The 18,469-nt window shown below is 38.0% G+C and overlaps 1 protein-coding gene across 4 annotated transcripts in view; it reads left to right on the top strand.

Annotated features, from left to right (window-relative positions):
* Window positions 1-15,119, top strand: part of MYO1B (myosin IB) — a 128,138-nt gene extending 113,019 nt beyond the window's left edge. For 3 of the 4 annotated variants that reach the window (XM_039321970.1, XM_039321967.1, XM_039321968.1), the window contains 8 exons: window positions 1,347-1,433; window positions 3,381-3,455; window positions 4,592-4,726; window positions 7,422-7,528; window positions 10,714-10,846; window positions 11,279-11,431; window positions 11,579-11,706; window positions 13,533-15,119. In XM_039321970.1, coding sequence (XP_039177904.1) covers window positions 1,347-1,433; window positions 3,381-3,455; window positions 4,592-4,726; window positions 7,422-7,528; window positions 10,714-10,846; window positions 11,279-11,431; window positions 11,579-11,706; window positions 13,533-13,656 — 942 coding nt within the window. In that variant the 3' untranslated portion in view covers window positions 13,657-15,119. The remainder of the gene's footprint in view (window positions 1-1,346; window positions 1,434-3,380; window positions 3,456-4,591; window positions 4,727-7,421; window positions 7,529-10,713; window positions 10,847-11,278; window positions 11,432-11,578; window positions 11,707-13,532) is intronic. The other variant, XM_039321971.1, reaches the window with a different exon arrangement.
* The last annotated feature ends 3,350 nt before the right edge of the window (window positions 15,120-18,469 follow it).

Below are 18,469 nucleotides of genomic sequence, written 5' to 3'. Positions count from 1 at the left end.
GATTCTCAGTCATCCAGGTCATGGTTGTCCCAAAAGTGCTGTCTGAAAGTCCAGTTGCTTTTTGAAAAAAACAACTTTGGGATAAAGTAAAAGAAGTTGATAACAACCAATCCCTTACTATGAGAAAATGTGCAAAGATATTATATTATTTGGGGATTGTATACTCTATACCAGTGTTTCCCAAACTTGACAATTTTAAGGCATGAGGACTTCAACTCCCAGAATTCCACATGCCTTAAAATTGTCAAGTTTGGGAAACACTGCTCTATACCATAGTAATCAGCAAGGCTTTTGTCCTTTTTATTAAAAAATCTTGAATAGAATCCAGCCACCCAGACAGGCAAGACATCAGAATATAAATTGACAGCAAACACCACTACTTACTAGCACTGACAATGTTATCTAGGGTAATGTCTGCAAGAAAAACAAGCTCAGAGAGCACCAAGGACCCCTCAAAAACAAGAAAGTCCAGTTGCCTCATGAAAAAACATCTTTGGGACAACTATGACCTGAATGACTGAGAATCTCCATAGATACGTGTTTCTTTCTATTCAAAATACATCGGAATGACTTAAACAATAGGTTATGCTTTACACTGAGATCTTTTAAAAAGCAAAATTTGCAAGGCAAATCTCTTATAGACAAACCAACATTTCAGAGTTCTAGGTCCCTGGCTATGTCTATTGCTGCTGGTATCCAGTGAGTAGACATCTGTTCTCCACTAACACTAAAGTACAAACGTGATCAATAAATATCTTTAAATAAAATATCAAAAGGAGTAACAGAAAACCCTATAGGGAACACAGATATTTTTTTTAAAGAAAAGTTTATTCCATTGCTGCTATACACTGAAAATATTATGGCTGAGACATGGTATTCATTGCATATCTTTTGTGACTGGCCCCCCCTTTGAGAAAAATGCATTGATAAAATAAAATAAAATACAATTTTTAAAAAAATGAAGGGAAAATGAAAGAAGGTTCATTTGTGCTCTAAACTGGTTTCCTTCAGATACTTGCCATTGCTGAATGGACTTCATAAGCTGGTTTCTAATATTTTAGTCTGAATTAACTTCCTGTTGGGCTGTGATTCTGCAAAGGTTTTTCCATTATTCACCCTTTGGTAATGCCCTATATGAGAATGCTACTACAGGGGACTGTCTGCCACTTATTCTTCAGATGTGCCTTGGGGAAGTAGCTTTCCACTCAATCTTCACACCGGCACGCTGGGGTTCCACGGGTTGCCTATTGCTCTTTCATCTGTTCTGCCAGGGGGAGCATTCTCTTTCTCATCATGGTTCTTTCTGCACCAGGCTGTCTCTGTGATTCACTATCTAAACATTTTAGGCTCGGAGGGAGTTGAAACGCTTGAAGGAGGAAGCTAGGCGTAAGCATGCTGTGGCAGTCATATGGGCTTACTGGCTTGGACTAAAGGTACTCTCTTAAACAACTCCCTTATGTTAATAATAATTTCATCAAAGCGTGGCATCTATCTACTAACACATAATAAACTTCTGGGCTGTGGGCTGTAACAAGCATGAATCTCTAAGGGAATTGGTGTTTTTTTTCTGTGATCTTTAAAAAAAGTCTTGTATGTTTTTAAACAGATATTATAAGCTGTACGTTAATGCGTCTACATTATTGCACACAAATTTCTGAATATATTCAAATAAGTTAATTAATCGTATTTTGGAATTAAGTAGGAAAAAAGTTAAATGTGATTATTGGACATTTGGGGGTCTTGCTCTACAGGAGTTTGGATTGTATATTGAAGTGACTATCAGAGTTGTTAGTTGTGTTAAATCACACAAATCTTGACAAATGTCTTCAAGTGGACCTACCCCAATCTAATTTGGGGTGAATAGTAGTGATTTCTTCAGGAGGCTCTTCCCCAACAAAGTGCATTTTCCACCAGCAGCACGTAAGGTGCGGGGCCTATTTGGAGAAAATGGAGAAGGTAAATACATTAGTCCAAATTAGAAGTTATTAGATTAAAGCACCCATGTCTATGCCTTTTGGTTGGATTTGTCTGATTCTCCACATATGCAACCTGACAAAAGATGACTAGGACTTACATATACATCAGTCTTTTTATGGAAGCTATTTGAAACTGTTTGAAATTCAGGTGAGATATTGTTTGTTCCAAACACAATCACACTGAAATGACCTCCGATTGTAGTCTAATTCAGTTTTTTCTAGAAGTCAGTTATATATTTGAAAGCACTGCTTCACTATTCAGACCATAGGTTTCTGATGCCATGAAAAGTGCAACTTTCATATGTTCCCGTGGATCCCTACTCCACACTTCTTGTCAGTAAAACATACATGTCTTACAATTCCTTTTATGTACTTGATAATAGGAGCACAATTGCTCTTTCCAGTGTGCTTTCATTGAATTTGGCAAGGTTAATAATTATTTAACTTAGCTTCTATTGTACCTCTTTTGGAATTGGTTATTGTTTCACTTCAGATTCCTCCCTTTCCATTGTGTTGTTGAGTTGTGCTCTTAATTGCTGTTTCTTTTCTCTTTTTGATAATTGGACATATAAACTCTGCCCAGCCATAGTGGATTCAGTATGGAACCTAGCAGTTTTAAAATATTCAGAAACTTTTAAAAATATATTTTTTAAATTATGCATAACATAACCCTTAACAATTATACAATACATTGTCTTTTGGCATTTTATTTCATCCCCATATGGGTTTGTTTGCAATTACATTACACTGATATACCATATTGAAATGAATGGGAAATTTGAACTGACAAGTGTCAAGTATAATGTCCCCGTTATAAGTTATGGGAAATAACAAAATGCATCTCCTTTCTAGCATCTCTGCTCTTTTTTTAAAGAAAGAGAAAAGTCAAGATAATATAAGGGACTTTTTTAAAACACTTAATACTTTCTTTAAAAAAAAGTCCATTAGTCCATAATGTAAATGTGTTGTTTTCACATTGAAAAACAGACAGTTGTGGATATGGGAAGTGTCAAACATGCAAGTGACTCCCAAATCAATAAGAGCATCGCTGCTGAATCTCTATGTGGCTGTACTTGAAAAATGTTGTATCTTAATGCTTTAAACCCATAATAATAAGGCTTTCAAAATTAGAAACAGTCCTGTTTTAATGTGACTAGAGTGGCTTTCTTTATTTCCTACAAGTTGTGTTTTCCAGATATGTAGATATGAAATCAAATTGTGTGTGGTCTAGATTGATTCATAGCCATGTTGTGGGAGAAATCATCTCCACTTTGTTTTATAGCTCTAATGTTAGAAAAAGTTGTCTTTAAAGAACTAGTCATAAACTGAAGACTGTGTGCTAGGATAGCTCCCCATCCCCAAAAGCAAGCTATCTGTTTATTCTGAGGTTTTTAACTTAACCAGGTTCGTAGAGAATACAGGAAATTCTTCCGAGCCAACGCTGGAAGGAAAATTTATGAATTTATACTTCAAAAAATTGTAAGTATTTTGCTTGTACAACACTATGACAGTTGTATGAAGATTTTACTTTACAGTATGAACAAAAAGAAAAAGAAGATTAGTTGAAATACCACTGTGTTTATAATACATAGAAAAGTGAAGAGTGAAGTACCAGAATTGTCTTTGCCATAGGCAAAAGGTACTCTTTTGTAAAATCAAATAATTATCCTGACTTTCATTTTTAACATCTCTCCCTCTAAGGGTTTTTTTTAAAAATACTATTGTCCTGCTTTTATTTTTGCATCTGCTGCTTAAAGTGATATCCCTCAGTCTAAAAGGAAATCAAATCCCCTGAAGCTTTCTAACTGAAATCCAGCAAATGGTCTCCAATTTAGTTAATTTTCTCTAAGGCCTGCAAATAAAAGTGATAGATATCATTGCCAAAAATCAGTACTTTTTTTCTCCCTGGTATAAATATTTATTTCTATTCTGCTGAAAAAAAAAGAGAAATAATTATTTATACCAGGAAACTGGTATAACTGAAAATTTAGAATTGGGTTAGACTTCCCATATGTATTAGCACAATACTTCTCTGCCATATCTTTGTTCCAGCTTCTTCAAGAGCCTGAGTTTTTTTTTTTTTTTTTAAAAATCAAATTTTAAAACCACCCATCTCCCTCACAGGACATAAAAAAACAGTATATAAAATTTAAAGAGGCAGGCAATGTTAAAAATTAATTAAAAGGCAGAGGGAGGGCTTTCAGGGAGCTAACTAGTACAATGACCACATGTGCCTATGTGAGCTCTAGCAAAGACTGCAGAGCGTGTTCTCATGCCTTTCTGGAAGGCCAAGAGAGTGGGGGCCTAACTTATCTCTGGGAGGGAGAATGTTCCAAAGGGGGGAGGGGAATCCACACCAGGGAAAATTCCCTTCCTGGACCTCACCAATCGGAATTCTTTGGCTAGCAGGATCCGCAAGGTACCTTCCTTACCTGACCAGGTAGGGCAGACTGAGTTATGGGATAAGGATGGTTCTCTAGGTAATCTAACCCAGGCTATGAAGGGCTTTAAAGATACCACTTCATGAAGAGATTTATTTAATCCTTAAATAAATAAATTTGTAATTATTATTTTTGAGAAAATAAAATGTTTTTTCTATTTTTTTTTTAACCTAGATTCAGAAATACTTTTTTGAAATGAAGAATAAGATGCCTTCTTTATCACCAGTAGACAAAAACTGGCCAGCAAGGCCTTACCTGTTTTTGGATTTAACTCATAAGGAACTGAAGAGGATATTCCATTTGTGGAGGGTAATAATATAATTCTGGAATTAATCATTTATTTTGGTTGTACTTTTATTAATAGCCTAAGCAAGAAAGCTGAAAATCACTAATAAAAGATGCAAAAAGTAAAACTTCTCACCATGTTCATGTACTCTGTTTCTATTAAAATTGTTTACCAAATTATACAAAATTCAGTGGCTACAATGAAATTGATTTAAAAGGCATGATTCTATAATTTACATGTAACCTTGGTGTTACTTAGTTCTTAGGAAAGGAGTATTTATCTTAGTTTGTATATATCCATCAGTGTTATAAGTCAAGGTCACTGTTAAATCCTGTTTACAAAAATCTGGAGCTGTTTACTAGAATTCAAGCAAAGTCCAACCTATGATATGGCATATGAAATGTGTTAAAAGTGGAATTCCCCAGACAAATCAGTTGAAACTAGAAATGCAATGTTTGTCCCCCACACTTGTACTGAAGAAGGTACACATTATAAAGTTTAATTGCTACATGTAGTGGAACCAAAATGAAAAATGTACCTGATCAAACATTAACCACTTCATTTGTCAATTTTCATATTTTCCTATTAATTTCATAAACTTTATTACGGTCGTAGACCAGCAATAGCGATCACTTTTTACAATATATTAAATAATAATAATAAAAATAGTACTAACATTAATAGTAAATAATAACATCCCTGTTAAGAAAATACATGTTCTCAAAATGTTAGGGTCACTCCCTAATTTACGTGAGTGGATAGCCAATTAATGTGTGAGTAAACATATTTTCCTATTAAGATACATTTTATCACGGCATAGTCATATGTATTCATATATTAATGTATTTTACCAAGTCACAGCAGGTGGTGATACCTAGCTGACCTTGGCTGACCTCAAATAAGTTAAGATCCAAACTGATAAAATCTCAGAAGGCAATATCACATATAATGTGGGCAAGAAAAGTCTGTATGTATAGATTTCCAGAGAAAGTGTAGTAAACTGAAGACAGCTCTGTGAAAACAGATCTGACAACTGCAGCAGAGACCAAGGAACTGGTGAGTAGACCAGTTCTTTGGAAATCTATGGATAAGGAGAGGATGAGAGATCACCCACATATGCTCTGGATGGCTATTGCTTCTTGTGAGGACACCACAAAGCAGCAGTTTTCGGCAGGTATGAATACTGAGAGACAAAATGATTAGTCATCTTGTTAGCAACTGCAGCATAACCTTTTAAAGGACAGTAAGCTTGCGAATCTTACTTTCTGATTGCTTTGGGAAATTACCTATTAACCAATTAAAAATTATTAAAGATCTTTGGCACCACAAGTTTGAAAAGTCTTTATTGGGTTAAGCTTATCTTCAAGCGTATCTAACAAAAGAAAAGTTAATTATAAGGCTAAGAGTTTTAAAAAATTGAAATAAACAGAAAAAAGCTAAATATGATTTTGATTTAGAAAATTATAAATAGATTAAGAATCCAGATAAATTTGGAATATTGAAACTTTTACAATAAAATTTTGGAATTAATTTTACAGAGCAAACAGCTTTTGGTGGGAAATAGAATCTGTTTGGTTTGGGAAAGAGATAAAAGGGATAAGTAATTTCAGGATTTAAAAACTGGACATTAGAGGAGAACTAAAGATTTAAAATTTAATCCTATCTGTGCAATAGGACAAAGACAAAGTAAAGAGAAATTAAATTCTATGACAATATTTGAATGAAGTAAGATTAAGCCAAGATTAAGATTAAAGGAGGAATATAAAGTTGGTTTATTTGATCAAGGTTCGAAGAAAATATGTTTTTAGTTCTGATAATTCTTTATGGGCTTTCTGCTTACACCAGGACTGAAAAGATGATGCTTTATGGATTTGGCTACTGATAAGGGATGGGATATGGGATAAAGACATAATTGTTTGCAACCTCAGAACCGGGGATGGGAGGTGAAGAGTTACTAAATTTGTTTATACGTATTGTGGTGAAGGTTGAAAGTCATTTCTTTATGTATTTTCGCTTTTATGTTCATTTTTCTTCTCTTTCTTTTTTTCTTTCTACTTGCAGCTTTTATCCTTTTCTATTTTCTTCTCTTTCTTGAAGCTTACTTTGGTTTAGATTTTGCTGTTCTAATCAACATTCTTAATAAAATTATATATAAGAAAGAAGAGAGAAGGAGACTCTGTCTGTGTATGTGTGCGCACACACGGACCTGTTTGTGTTTAATCACCAGGAGACAAATTCCATTTAAGAAAGTTCTTATCTTAAAGTAATTAGTTTTAGAACAGCAAATTCATAAAAAATATTTTTAATGTTCTTTTAGTGAATTTTGTGATAAACATACAGATAGCCCTCATGTAGCAACCACCGTTGGGACAGGCAACTCAGTCATTAAGCAAAACAGTCATTAAATGAAGCAGTGACTGAGCTTATGATCTTACCTCAACTTTCCCTTACTTTACAGACCTAAGGAAGTTGTAAATGCAAGGATTGGGTCGTAAAATTACTTTTTCATCACTGTCATAATTGTGAGTGGCCGCTAAGCAAGGCAGGCGCTAAACAAGGATCACCTGTGCTTTCAGAAGAGAAACAGTAAATGTAAATTGAGAACTGATGTTGACATGGACTGTTAGGTTTATAGTAGCATCTATAAGCTGATGTATATCTTAAGCATAGGAAAAGAACAGTCCGGCTTCAAATTCATTTGCAATGCTTTATTTTCAGTGTAAAAAATACAGGGACCAGTTTACGGACCAGAAGAAACTCATTTATGAAGAAAAACTGGAAGCCAGTGAACTTTTCAAGGACAGAAAAGCTTTATATCCAGCCAGGTAATGAACTTTGCTGAGGTTGCAACATCTGCAACACCCAGATTGGGAAGAAATTTGCCAGAAAATCCTATCCTATCTTTTTTTGGCAAAGACTGCCACTTTTGAGCCATTGCCAGTTTAGAGATCATCAACATCCTTCCTTGAATATATACAGTAAATTAATTAATTAGTGTTCTGATAACCTAGTTCTTCCATGCTTTGATAGCTGGAACATTGATATTTAACTTGGTTAGGCACACACACAAAGCCTGCAAACTAGATTATTAAGTGCGGGTGCTTTGTAGGTTAAAAATGGATGTTGTTTAATCATCTTGATATAAAAATCAATTTAATGTTCTTGCTTCAGTGGGTAAGAAATAGCAAGTTTCAGTTTGGAGAGTGAAGATGCTTATAGGCGCCCTAATATTTTAACATTTTTAAAATGTTAAACTGCCCACCGTAGGGAGGAGCAGAATACCACCATAAAACAGTGCCTCCAGTCCCCTGATCTTTCATGCGGTCCATAAAAATACCATGGTTGATGGTACTGAATTCACCGAAAGGTCTAACGCAGTGGTTCTCAACCTGTGGGTCGGGACCCCATTTGGGGTCGAACGACCATTTCACGGGGGTCGCCAAACAACGCAGTCCGCCATTTTTTCCCCTTTTCCTTAGCTGTGCTACTCCCTTTTATTCTATTGGCTTTTGAAAGCCAATAGAATAGACTCTCTTGAATAGAGTCTAATTCTATTGGCTTTCAAAAGCCAATAGGAATTGTCCAGGCTGTCTCTGCCCTGCTGAGCCCACCAAAAGTCCCATTCTGCAAACGGTGCTGCACCAGTTGAGTAGTCCTCGACTTACAACCAGTTGAGTAGTCCTTGACTTACGACCAGTTGGGGGTCGCGGCATTAAAAAGGTTGAGAATCACTGGTCTAACGCAAAGACACAAGATGGGTACAGTCTCCCTGTTTATGTCCTAAGAACCTTCTCCAGGACGACCAGTGCTGTTTTCATTCATATCTAGGCCTGAATGGGAATTGAAAGGAAACAGAAAATCAATTTCTTCTACTGTAGTATCCATCATCTCAATAATATTCCCCAGAAAGAGAACACTGGAGACTGGGCAGAAATGTTACTGTGCAGCAGGATTGGGGGATACCCTCTTTGAGAGATGGTGCATCACCACTTTTTTCAAGGCAGGTGGCATCTCACTCTCCTTTAGCGGGGCATTAATCACCTCTTAGTAATACATATCACAGCGGGCTGCCCAAAGAGAGCAGGTAGGACATGGCTCTGATCTATAAGTAGCAAAGCATGTATCCATATCCTCAACTACTATAAGAACCTCAGGTTAACATTGCAAGGCATCAATCTGGCTCCTTTCCCACCAACCCTGCCCATCTGGATTCCAGTTATCAACAAATATGATAGCTGCCTCCACGAAGAAACATGCCACAATGGGTGAGCCATCTTCTTTATTCCTTGCATTTCAACCAGGGAATAAAGATATTAAAATCCATCTCTTTTGATTGGATCTGCAGCCTGGCAAGTCTTCCTCTGACTATGTCTGTACTTCCACCAGTTGCCTTCTAGTAACTCTAGAAGGACCACTTCAACTACTGGACCATTATGGTTCCAACCTCAGCCCTTAGCAATGCATACCATCCACTGTCCAATCTTTACCCTGCCTTCCATTTCTTTCACTAGTTTTCATAAAGATGCAACAAATAGTGCAACCTGATGGTGAAGAAAATCAAACATTAAATCTCTTTAAATCTCTGCAAGACTTGTTCATATATTCCCTGCCCTCCCCATTCCCACCAGTTATTTTTGTAGAGTATCTAATAGTTTTTATCTTATCAGTTTCTTAAACAGGTAAAAACATGTCTCCAGTTTTCAGATCAATCCAAGATAGCATTCTTTGTTTCAGACAGTACATTTTGCTTGCTTAAGGAATTGGTACATTGTTAACATTCTTTTACCTCATTTGGAAACAAAAAGAAGAGTGTTGCAATTTATAAGAAAAGATGTCATGAGAAATATGATATCTTGTAATTTAAGGTTAATTTAGTACTTGTGATGGTAACTGAATCATTGTCTGTTTTCTTAAACGTGTTCTAGGATAGGCACTTCCTGTAGTTATTCCATAAGTTTTGGATTACAACTCCCATTATTGCATGCCATTAGCCATACTGGCTGAGGTTAATGGGAATTAGGCTAAAGTACCTGGAGCTCAAAAGCTTATCTTTTCTATCAAGGTTGAGGAAAGGTTGCCACAGAAGGAGGACTACATGCTAAGAAAATGAATGCCATTGCTGATTTATCTTTACTTTATCTGACCACATAGAATCTTTTATTGCAGTTAAGGTTCAGAATTTAAAAGCAGAGTCTTTTGAGCGTGGAATTGATTCCAGTTGAAGATCATACATGTACCTCAAGATTGAACTATGGAGTCCTTGGTTAGTACTCAGCTTGTTTGTTTGCAGACATTTCATTATCCAACTAAGTCAGAAGTCCCCAACCTTTTGGGCACCAGGGACTGATTCCACAGAGAGAGGTTTTTCCGCAGACCAGAGGAGGTGTGGTTTTGTGTGCTGCTTGCATCCCCACTGATGGGGCTTTGCTTTTTTTGTGCAGACCAGTTGCTGGCATGTCGCGGCCCGGTACCAGTCCACGGACTGGGGGTTGGGGGCCCCTGGACTAAGCAACATCATCAGTGCTGGTTAGTGTGGAATTTGCTCTCTTGTCCTGCCGGTGTTGGTGGAACTGTGGGTTTCTCCTTGATAGTTCCTTGATTGTTCCTCTGTGGTAGTTCCCAGGAGGGAAAAAAACCATACCATCACCAACAGTGGGAGGGCAAGCTACTGCATATAAACAGGGAGCAAACCCCACACTCACCAACATCAATAATGTTATCTAGTTGGGTAATGAAGTGTCAGCAAGCAAACAACCAAGCTCAGAGAGCACCAAGGACTCCATACTTGGAACTGATTGAATTTAGCCCGCTTCTCTGGATAACTGTAGCCATGATATTTCTTTGTGGCTTAATATCTAACTCTGTTTAGGTTTTTGAAAACAGTCAAAGATCATCTAGCAACCATCCAGCCGTGCAATGGTGATTGGAAGGCTTACGATCTGTCAAGAAGACCTAGAGTATTGCATGTGTATTTGAATTTTGATTATATTTATGTTTCTTTTACTTAAAGTGTTGCACAGCCTTTCCAGGGGGCTTATCTTGAAATCAATAAGAACCCCAAGTACAAGAAACTGAAGGATGCTGCTGAAGAAAAAATTATTATTGCTGAAGTAGTAAACAAAATTAATAGAGCAAACGGAAAGGTAAAATCATTTCTACATGGGGAAAGATTGGCTCGTGTAAAATATTTTATCCAAATTTAGGCATCCGAGAGAGTTTTGTTCTTCTGGGTTACCTTGTATTCTTTGAGTTTTGATCCCCAGTATGAAGGAATAGCAATCATTATTTCATTTAATAGTTTAGATTTTTAATGTTATATGCAATTCTCTTTCTTCTTTCTGTGTGTTTAGGATGGTGATTCCGTGAGTGCAATAGTTAACATGTAAACATCAATCACGCATGGATAACTGTTTCCTTATAATAATCTATAACCTATTTGACAGGAAGCGTAAGAGTCCAGCTCTACTTTGTCTTCCTCTTTAGTTAACTTACAAATGTTTGCACAGAGGCATTAATGCATTGGTAGTCAATATTTTTGAATTTGCACAAAAGTAATCCCTCTCATTCTTTTCCAGTGCACAGCTAGGATTTTCTTGCTCACAAAAAATAATGTCCTACTTGCTGATCAGAAATCAGGGCAAATCAAGACAGAGGTTCCTTTAGGGGATGTCATTAAAGTGTCCATGAGCTCTCAAAGTGATGGTTTCTTTGCTGTGCATCTCAAAGAGGTAGGAATAAAATAACATCATTGACAATAGTAATAAAGAACTGCGGGTTACAGTATTACAGAGTAAAAGAACAGGGTACCTTTCATGCTTTCAGCCAACTTGATCCATTTGATTTTTTTCAATACCTTGATTAATTGCCTTTTCTAGGGATCTGGAGCAGCTGGAAAGGGTGATTTCCTGTTCAGCAGTGAACATCTGATCGAAATGGCCACAAAGCTCTACCGCACAATGCTTAGCCAAACCAAGCAGAAGCTCAGCATTGAAATATCTGATGAGTATGTTTGGATTTGTCTGATTTGAATAGTTTCTATTAATTTTTTTTTTCATAAGTTGAAATCAAAGCAGGGAAATCATGTAACAAGAGCATTCCTTCTGAAAATAAATTAACAAACGTAGTGCTGTTAAAAATAGCCTACCACAAAAGTCAGGGAAAATACAGCTACGGCAGTAGGAGTGTTATAGATACCATATAAGGAAAGCCTGTTCTACATACACCCATTTCTCCTCTACATTTAGTCTCATTAGCATTGAAAACCATGATAGGCAACCTTGTGCTTTCCAAATATTTTGGATTTTGTCATCATCTCTGGTCAGCATGGGAGTTTAGAGGGGAGTTAAAGGTTGCCTATCTCTGTAGTAAATTCAACAATCAATTGCATAATCCAGTGGTTCTCAACCTGTGGGTCGAGACCCCATTTGGGGTCGAATGACCATTTCACGGGGGTCGCCAAACAACGCAGTCCGCTATTTTTTTCCCCCTTTTCCTTAGCTGTGCTACTCCCTTTTATTCTATTGGCTTTTGAAAGCCAATAGAATAGACTCTCTTGAATAGAGTCTAATTCTATTGGCTTTCAAAAGCCAATAGGAATTGTCCAGGCTGTCTTACTTTGCCCAATGGCATTGGTTTTACTGCAGGCAAATTTGGAGTTATGAAAAATAATTGGAAACATAGTGTACAAAAAGAAAACTACAGGTAGTCCTCAACCTATAACCATTCGGACAGTAACCGTTCCAGGTTATGACTGCACTGAATGAATAGTGGTTACAACTGGCCCTTGGAGTTCCAGCCATCCCAGCACCCCTGCGGTCTCAGGATCACAATCTGTATGCTTGGCAACCCATTCCTTCTGACACTGCAATCACATAATCACCATTTGCAACCCTCTCTGCCGGCTTCATCAGAAAGTCAATGAGGAGCCAGCAGGGAAGTTTGCAAATCACTCGGCTAGGTCTCCCCCATCCATGTCTCTATTTCCAGCTCCTCTGTGCTCACACCAGCCCACTTGTGCACGCTCCCTGACCCACGTGACCCCTCTCACATATCCTCCCTAACCCCCTCTGACTCATGCTGTGTCTTTCATGTACACCTCCTCATGCACTCTCCCTTGTACCCTTGTACACCTGTGTCACACCTTTTTGCTCCCTTTCCAGCAGCAGCCACTTAACCTGCCTGAAAGCTTGGGACTTGCAACTTCCTGCTGGATTCCCAGAAGACTTTGTTGTAGGAAGTCAACAGGAACTTGTCTTGCCTATTATTTATTTATTTATGAGACTTATATACCGCTTTAAGTGCAAGCACTCTCTAAGCAGGGTACACCAGTAAGCAATGTATATATATATATTTTACATTGCCCCCAACAATCTGGGTCCTCATTTTACGTACCCCGGAAGGATGGAAGGCTGAGTCAACCTTGAGCCGGTGAGATTTGAACCGCTGACCTGCTCAACGCAGTCAGCTAAAGTGGCCTGCAGTACTGCACTCTAACTGCTGCGCCACCTCGGCTCATTATGGGATTCAATTAATGGCAGCAACTGTGCCTGCAGGAATTGCTGTCACTTATCAGATCACTTACTTATCAGTTTGGTTGCACTTTATGACTGCATCACTTTATGACTGCATCATTTAGTGGTAAAAATTCCAGTCTCAATTGTTGTTGTAAGTCAGAAGCTACCTGTACTATGGCAGAAGGTGCTGTTAGTTCTATTTTATTACTAATATAAGAGAATTTGTGAGCTATTAACATCTGTTCTTTCTTTGCTGATACACCTACATGTGGTGGGTACATTCCTTAACTACTCCCTATGTTTTTGCTTTCTCCAGGTTCCTGGTTCAGTTCAGACAGGACAAAGTCTGTGTGAAATTTGTACGAAGCAACCAGAAAAATGGCAGCATCCCCACCTGCAAGCGAAAAAATAACAGACTTCTTGAAGTTGCAGTACCATAGTAACATACATCCATATCTTACATGGACATAATTCCTGCATTGGTGCAATTTTATCCATGGGAGGGAAGTTTGTGGAATGGCGAAGAGCATTCTGGTAGTGGCAAATAGCTTTTTGGAAAGCTGTCACTAAAAGATGCAACTAATCTTTTCAATGCACACCTTTTCATATGGTAACTTTTGGTTGATATATACACTTTTTGGCTTCTGACGGTATCTTATGAACAGGCATTTTTTTCTGTAATTCCTTTGTTTTTTATTTCTTAATGCTGCATGTTACAAACCCTCAGGCTTTTATGGCCATTCTTGATCTTAACTGCCAGCTGTTTAGGTTGTCGGAATAGCTTGATGATGATCACTGTGTCATTTTTCTTCTTCTTGGGATTTCTTCCATGGTAAAACTCAGTCCAAAGCATTAATCAAAAAAGAAACATAGGAGCAGCTGACAGATTCTGAGACTGAAAGCTATATTGTTAATTGCAAACAGCAATAAGCCATATGTAAAATGATCTTTAATGGAATATAGACCAGGAAACCCTAATTCTGCAAAGCAGAACATATGTTTGATCATATATGCAGTACATCTGCATATACTTTTTTTTTTTTTTTTTGCAGTGGAAAAAAGCCAATGGTACTGCATTTTCTAACTGAGAACTTTTAATGACTTTACAAGGGGAAGGAGTTACAATAACCATGTAGCTCAAGACATGGTTTTGTGTGCTTCCTCCTATCCCCACTTTTAATATAACTTTTTAAGAATAATTCCAAAACATGCCATTGTCTGCATGGGAAAACAGAGGGTAAGTAATCTAAACTTGTTGAATGAAGGGTGAGAATACATGTTGTACCATGTGCAATAAAACATTCATACAACTTGTGAAAATTATTTATAATAATATCTGTAGGTAATAAAAATGGTTGGGACATGCTGAGTATTCATTGTTATAAGGGCTGACATTAGCTTCACCGTATGCTAAATTTGTTCTCTGGATCTACACTACAGTTATCACTTTAAAGAAAACTATCATTTGGAGGACAAATATACATTTGATGTTAATGATAAATAATTGTAGTATTGTGCTATTTGGTACTCTTGTAATAACCATATTTTTGTATCTCAACTGGTTTTATATAAGTTGGTGTGCCTGATATGTAAAGTGAGCACAGAAGCACTTTACAATCAAGAACTGCAGTCTAAACTATCCAAGTACCAGTTGCATCTTAAAGACTTGTTTGAGCCAGGAGAATTAGCCAAAAGCATTGATTTTTGGAATGTTGTTTTCAAGTGTTTCAGTAGACATTAGCTAAAGAAGATGGCTGAATGTGTTTTATATTGTTCGTGTAAAAATGGTTTTAGATCTGTTGTATTCTCAGTCTGGTTAAGAATTTGCCTTCAAGAAGAGATTACTACCAAGAAGTGTGATGCTAAACAGCCCAAGTTTAAATAAAAAGAAGCTTTGAAGCAATTATTATTTGTGATTTTCACTTAGGATATTTATCAGATATAGATATATAGATATGAATGCAATGGTAAGTTTCTCCTTATGTGAAAATGGCTTTTACTGATGGAATGAGATTGGACAAGACTGTGAGAGGATCTTGGAGTCCTAGTGGACAATCACTTAAATAGGAGCCAGCAGTGTGCTGCAGCTGCCAAAAAGGCCAACACAGTGCTAGGCTGCATTAACAGAGGGATAGAATCAAGATCACGTGAAGTATTAATGCCACTTTCTAATGCCTTGGTAAGGCCACACTTGGACTACTGCATCCAGGTTTGATCGCCACAGTGTAAAAGGGATGTTGAGACTCTAGAAAGAGTACAGAGAAGAGCAACAAAGATGATTAGGGGACTGGAGGCTAAAACGTATAAGGAATGGTTGCTGGAATTGGGTATGTTTAGATTAATGAAGAGAAGGATGAGGGGGGACATGATAGCAGTCTTCCAATATCAGGGGCTGCTACAAAGAAGAAGAATCAAGCTATTCTCCAAAGCACCTGAAGGCAGGACAAGAAGCAATGCATGGAAACTAATCAAGGAGAGAAGCAACCTAGAACTAAGGAAAAAATTCCCAACAGTTAGAACCATTACTGTAATCAGTGGCACCATTTGCCTCCAGAAGTTGTGAATGCTCCAATTGAAAGTAGAAGTTTTTAAGAAGAAATTGGACAACCATCAGTCTGAAATGATATAGGGTTTCCTGCCTGAGCTGGAGGTTGGACTAGAAGACCTCCAAGGTCCCGTGCAACTCTTACTCTGTTAAGACATTTGCTTATAACATTGGTTGAAATTGGTGCCTTTCAGATATTACTAAATGCCACCTGGCCTCCCTAGAGTGAACTGTGGCCAAAATGATACGTGTTACAGCTTATCATCTGAAAAATAAAAACCTTCCATATTCTGAATTACGGTTAGAGTTGAATTTAGACATTTACAGGTGCAAAGTACACAAATATACTCAAAGGCACATGGAAATGAACTTTGAAGCGAAGATGATTGGTTTCATTGCTATTGTGATAATTATCCAGACTTTCTTTCTGGGATCTGTCTGTTCACCTCACCTATACTATTCTAATTTTTTTCTCTCTCTCTGAATACACAAACACAGACAGACACAGAGGGAGAGAGAGAAAGATAAAGGTAGCATTTTTCTTTCCAATGCTGCAGTATCAGTCGTTTAGCTGTATTAAGAGCACATCCTCTGGTTGTCAAATTCCATGCACTAGATAGATAGTTCAAAAAATATCACCTGAATATTTTACCTTTTGCCCCACGTGATTATGAAATATGTTGCCTGTTCCCCGTGCGTCCCATCTACTTACAGTCTATTGATGGCTTTGAAAAAGATAAAAGAAGACATTTATAGGCCAGCAGAGAGAGAGAGAGAGATGAGGGAGAGGCAAGAGAATTTTTTTTTTCCTCTGTAGATCAATACTCGCTGGAGTGAGAAAATAAATATTCTTCACCAGGGGTGCTGGAAAAGCTTTTTTCCTTTAACTACAGCATTGGAAGCTAATCAGCTGAAAAGCCAAAGGAAAAAGAGCAATTGGCTTAATGTGTCTGAAGCTGTAGCAGCTGAGGCAGTATATAAAGCCTGGTGGGAGAGCGATGAGCACCACACTGGCTGGGGTCTGCTGGTAGCTGGTGCAGAGAGAATGCAGGGTACCAAGAGCCATGATGCCAGGCAGCAGTACCAGCTCCTAGCTAGGTTGGAGTGGGTTCCCAGGAGCAGCGTATGGTGAGATGGTGGTCAGAATTCCCAGGCTTTCCGTAGGTCCTCTCGATCTTGTTAATAAGGCTCGTAGAAGAGCTATAGCCCCCCCCCCATATGATAAGTGCAGGAGAAGGCAGCAAAGGTCTGTGGACTCCACAGAAGGCAGGTTGGGAAAGGGATTAGACTACTGTTTTGTAAGCATATTGCTAGTGAACTGCCAGAATCATGAGATTTATCACCCTTTTTGCAAGTGCCTGTGTTTCTTCCCAAGTCAAAATTGTAACAGCCAGGACAAAAAGTAATATGAAGTGAATTAATTACTATAGCTTAAATAAACTATTAAATTTATCTTGCTTGGTTGGACTATACAAAGACCATTTTTCAAAGCTTGGAAGACAAAATATTAGCGGGAGATAGGAATAATAAAAAAAAGCACATTGTACTATGCAAGGCACACTGACACTTCCATATCCTAGTTTCTCAATGAAATTCCCAATCAGGATTTCAAACTACACATGAACATATCTCGTCAGTGTTACTGTGGGAATTGATAGTGTACACCTAGCAATAATTTCTGAACTGGTGTATGTGGGAAGGGTTAAAGGATTTCTGTTGTACCATATTCACGAATCAAACCTGCTCACAATATACAGAGAGATGCTCTTTGGTTTGTGGGATGAAGATTGATAATACAGTAGAATGGCCTTGCATCTCATTTCTTCTTACTCAGTAGCACCATTTGCCTTAAACTACTAAAGTAGGGAAAACAAGCATACTTCAAGTCCACCCACTTGAGCAACTCCTAAACAACATGTCTGCCCTTAGTGGAATTCCTGTGAGTGCCAAAGGGACTGGCCCGTACATATAACTACCAGTAGTAAGTTTACTTGACTGACGTTCCACTGGATCTCTTTACAGAATTCATGGAGAGGAGCTGATAATCCATGGTGGCTCAATCTTTCTGCTCATTCTCCCCTCCATGGAATGCTAAAGACTAGAGAAAAGAATGGATCTTGTGTATCCATGGGAACCCACTCACGTCCTCTCCTTCATAGTTAATGTGCCGCAAGAGACTAGTGCCTCCAAGCTCTTTTTTTGCTGACCTCAGCTAGCCTCTGCTGCTCTGAGGGAGAAGTGAGTAAGCTTGTTTCTGGCAGGGCCAAGGCAAACGCTGCAAGTCAGCTACAATTTGCTTGATCCATTTCAGTGGGCGGCTTGGGATAGCCCAGGGAGCTTTGTGAGGTTTGGCCAAAAGAAAAAGAGGCCTCATAATGGGAGGGGAGATTTTACAGATTCCTGCAGGAAAGACTGGCCGATCTTTCTTTTCCCACAGCTCCTCATCAATTGTGGTGGGAAGTCCAGTGCGTTTTCTATGGATTATAAATTCTGCAATGAATTCTAACATGTAATTCTAAAGTGCTGCTTTATGCTTTAGCCATCTGACTTTCATTATGGGACATGCCATTTGGCTCGCTGTTTTAATTTTCCATTTCCATTTCTAAGAACTAGCCTGATGGGTATATTGCTGGAGAGCCTTTCAAACTCCTATTGCTTCTGTTGAGGCATTCAGATAATACAGTTTTGAAGTGCTATAGTTCTCATTT

Source organism: Crotalus tigris, unplaced genomic scaffold (genome assembly GCF_016545835.1).
Source record: "Crotalus tigris isolate CLP2741 ecotype Arizona unplaced genomic scaffold, ASM1654583v1 scf7180000023830.6690815, whole genome shotgun sequence".
NCBI lineage: Eukaryota > Metazoa > Chordata > Lepidosauria > Squamata > Viperidae > Crotalus > Crotalus tigris.
This window is presented reverse-complemented; position numbering and strand designations above follow the sequence as displayed.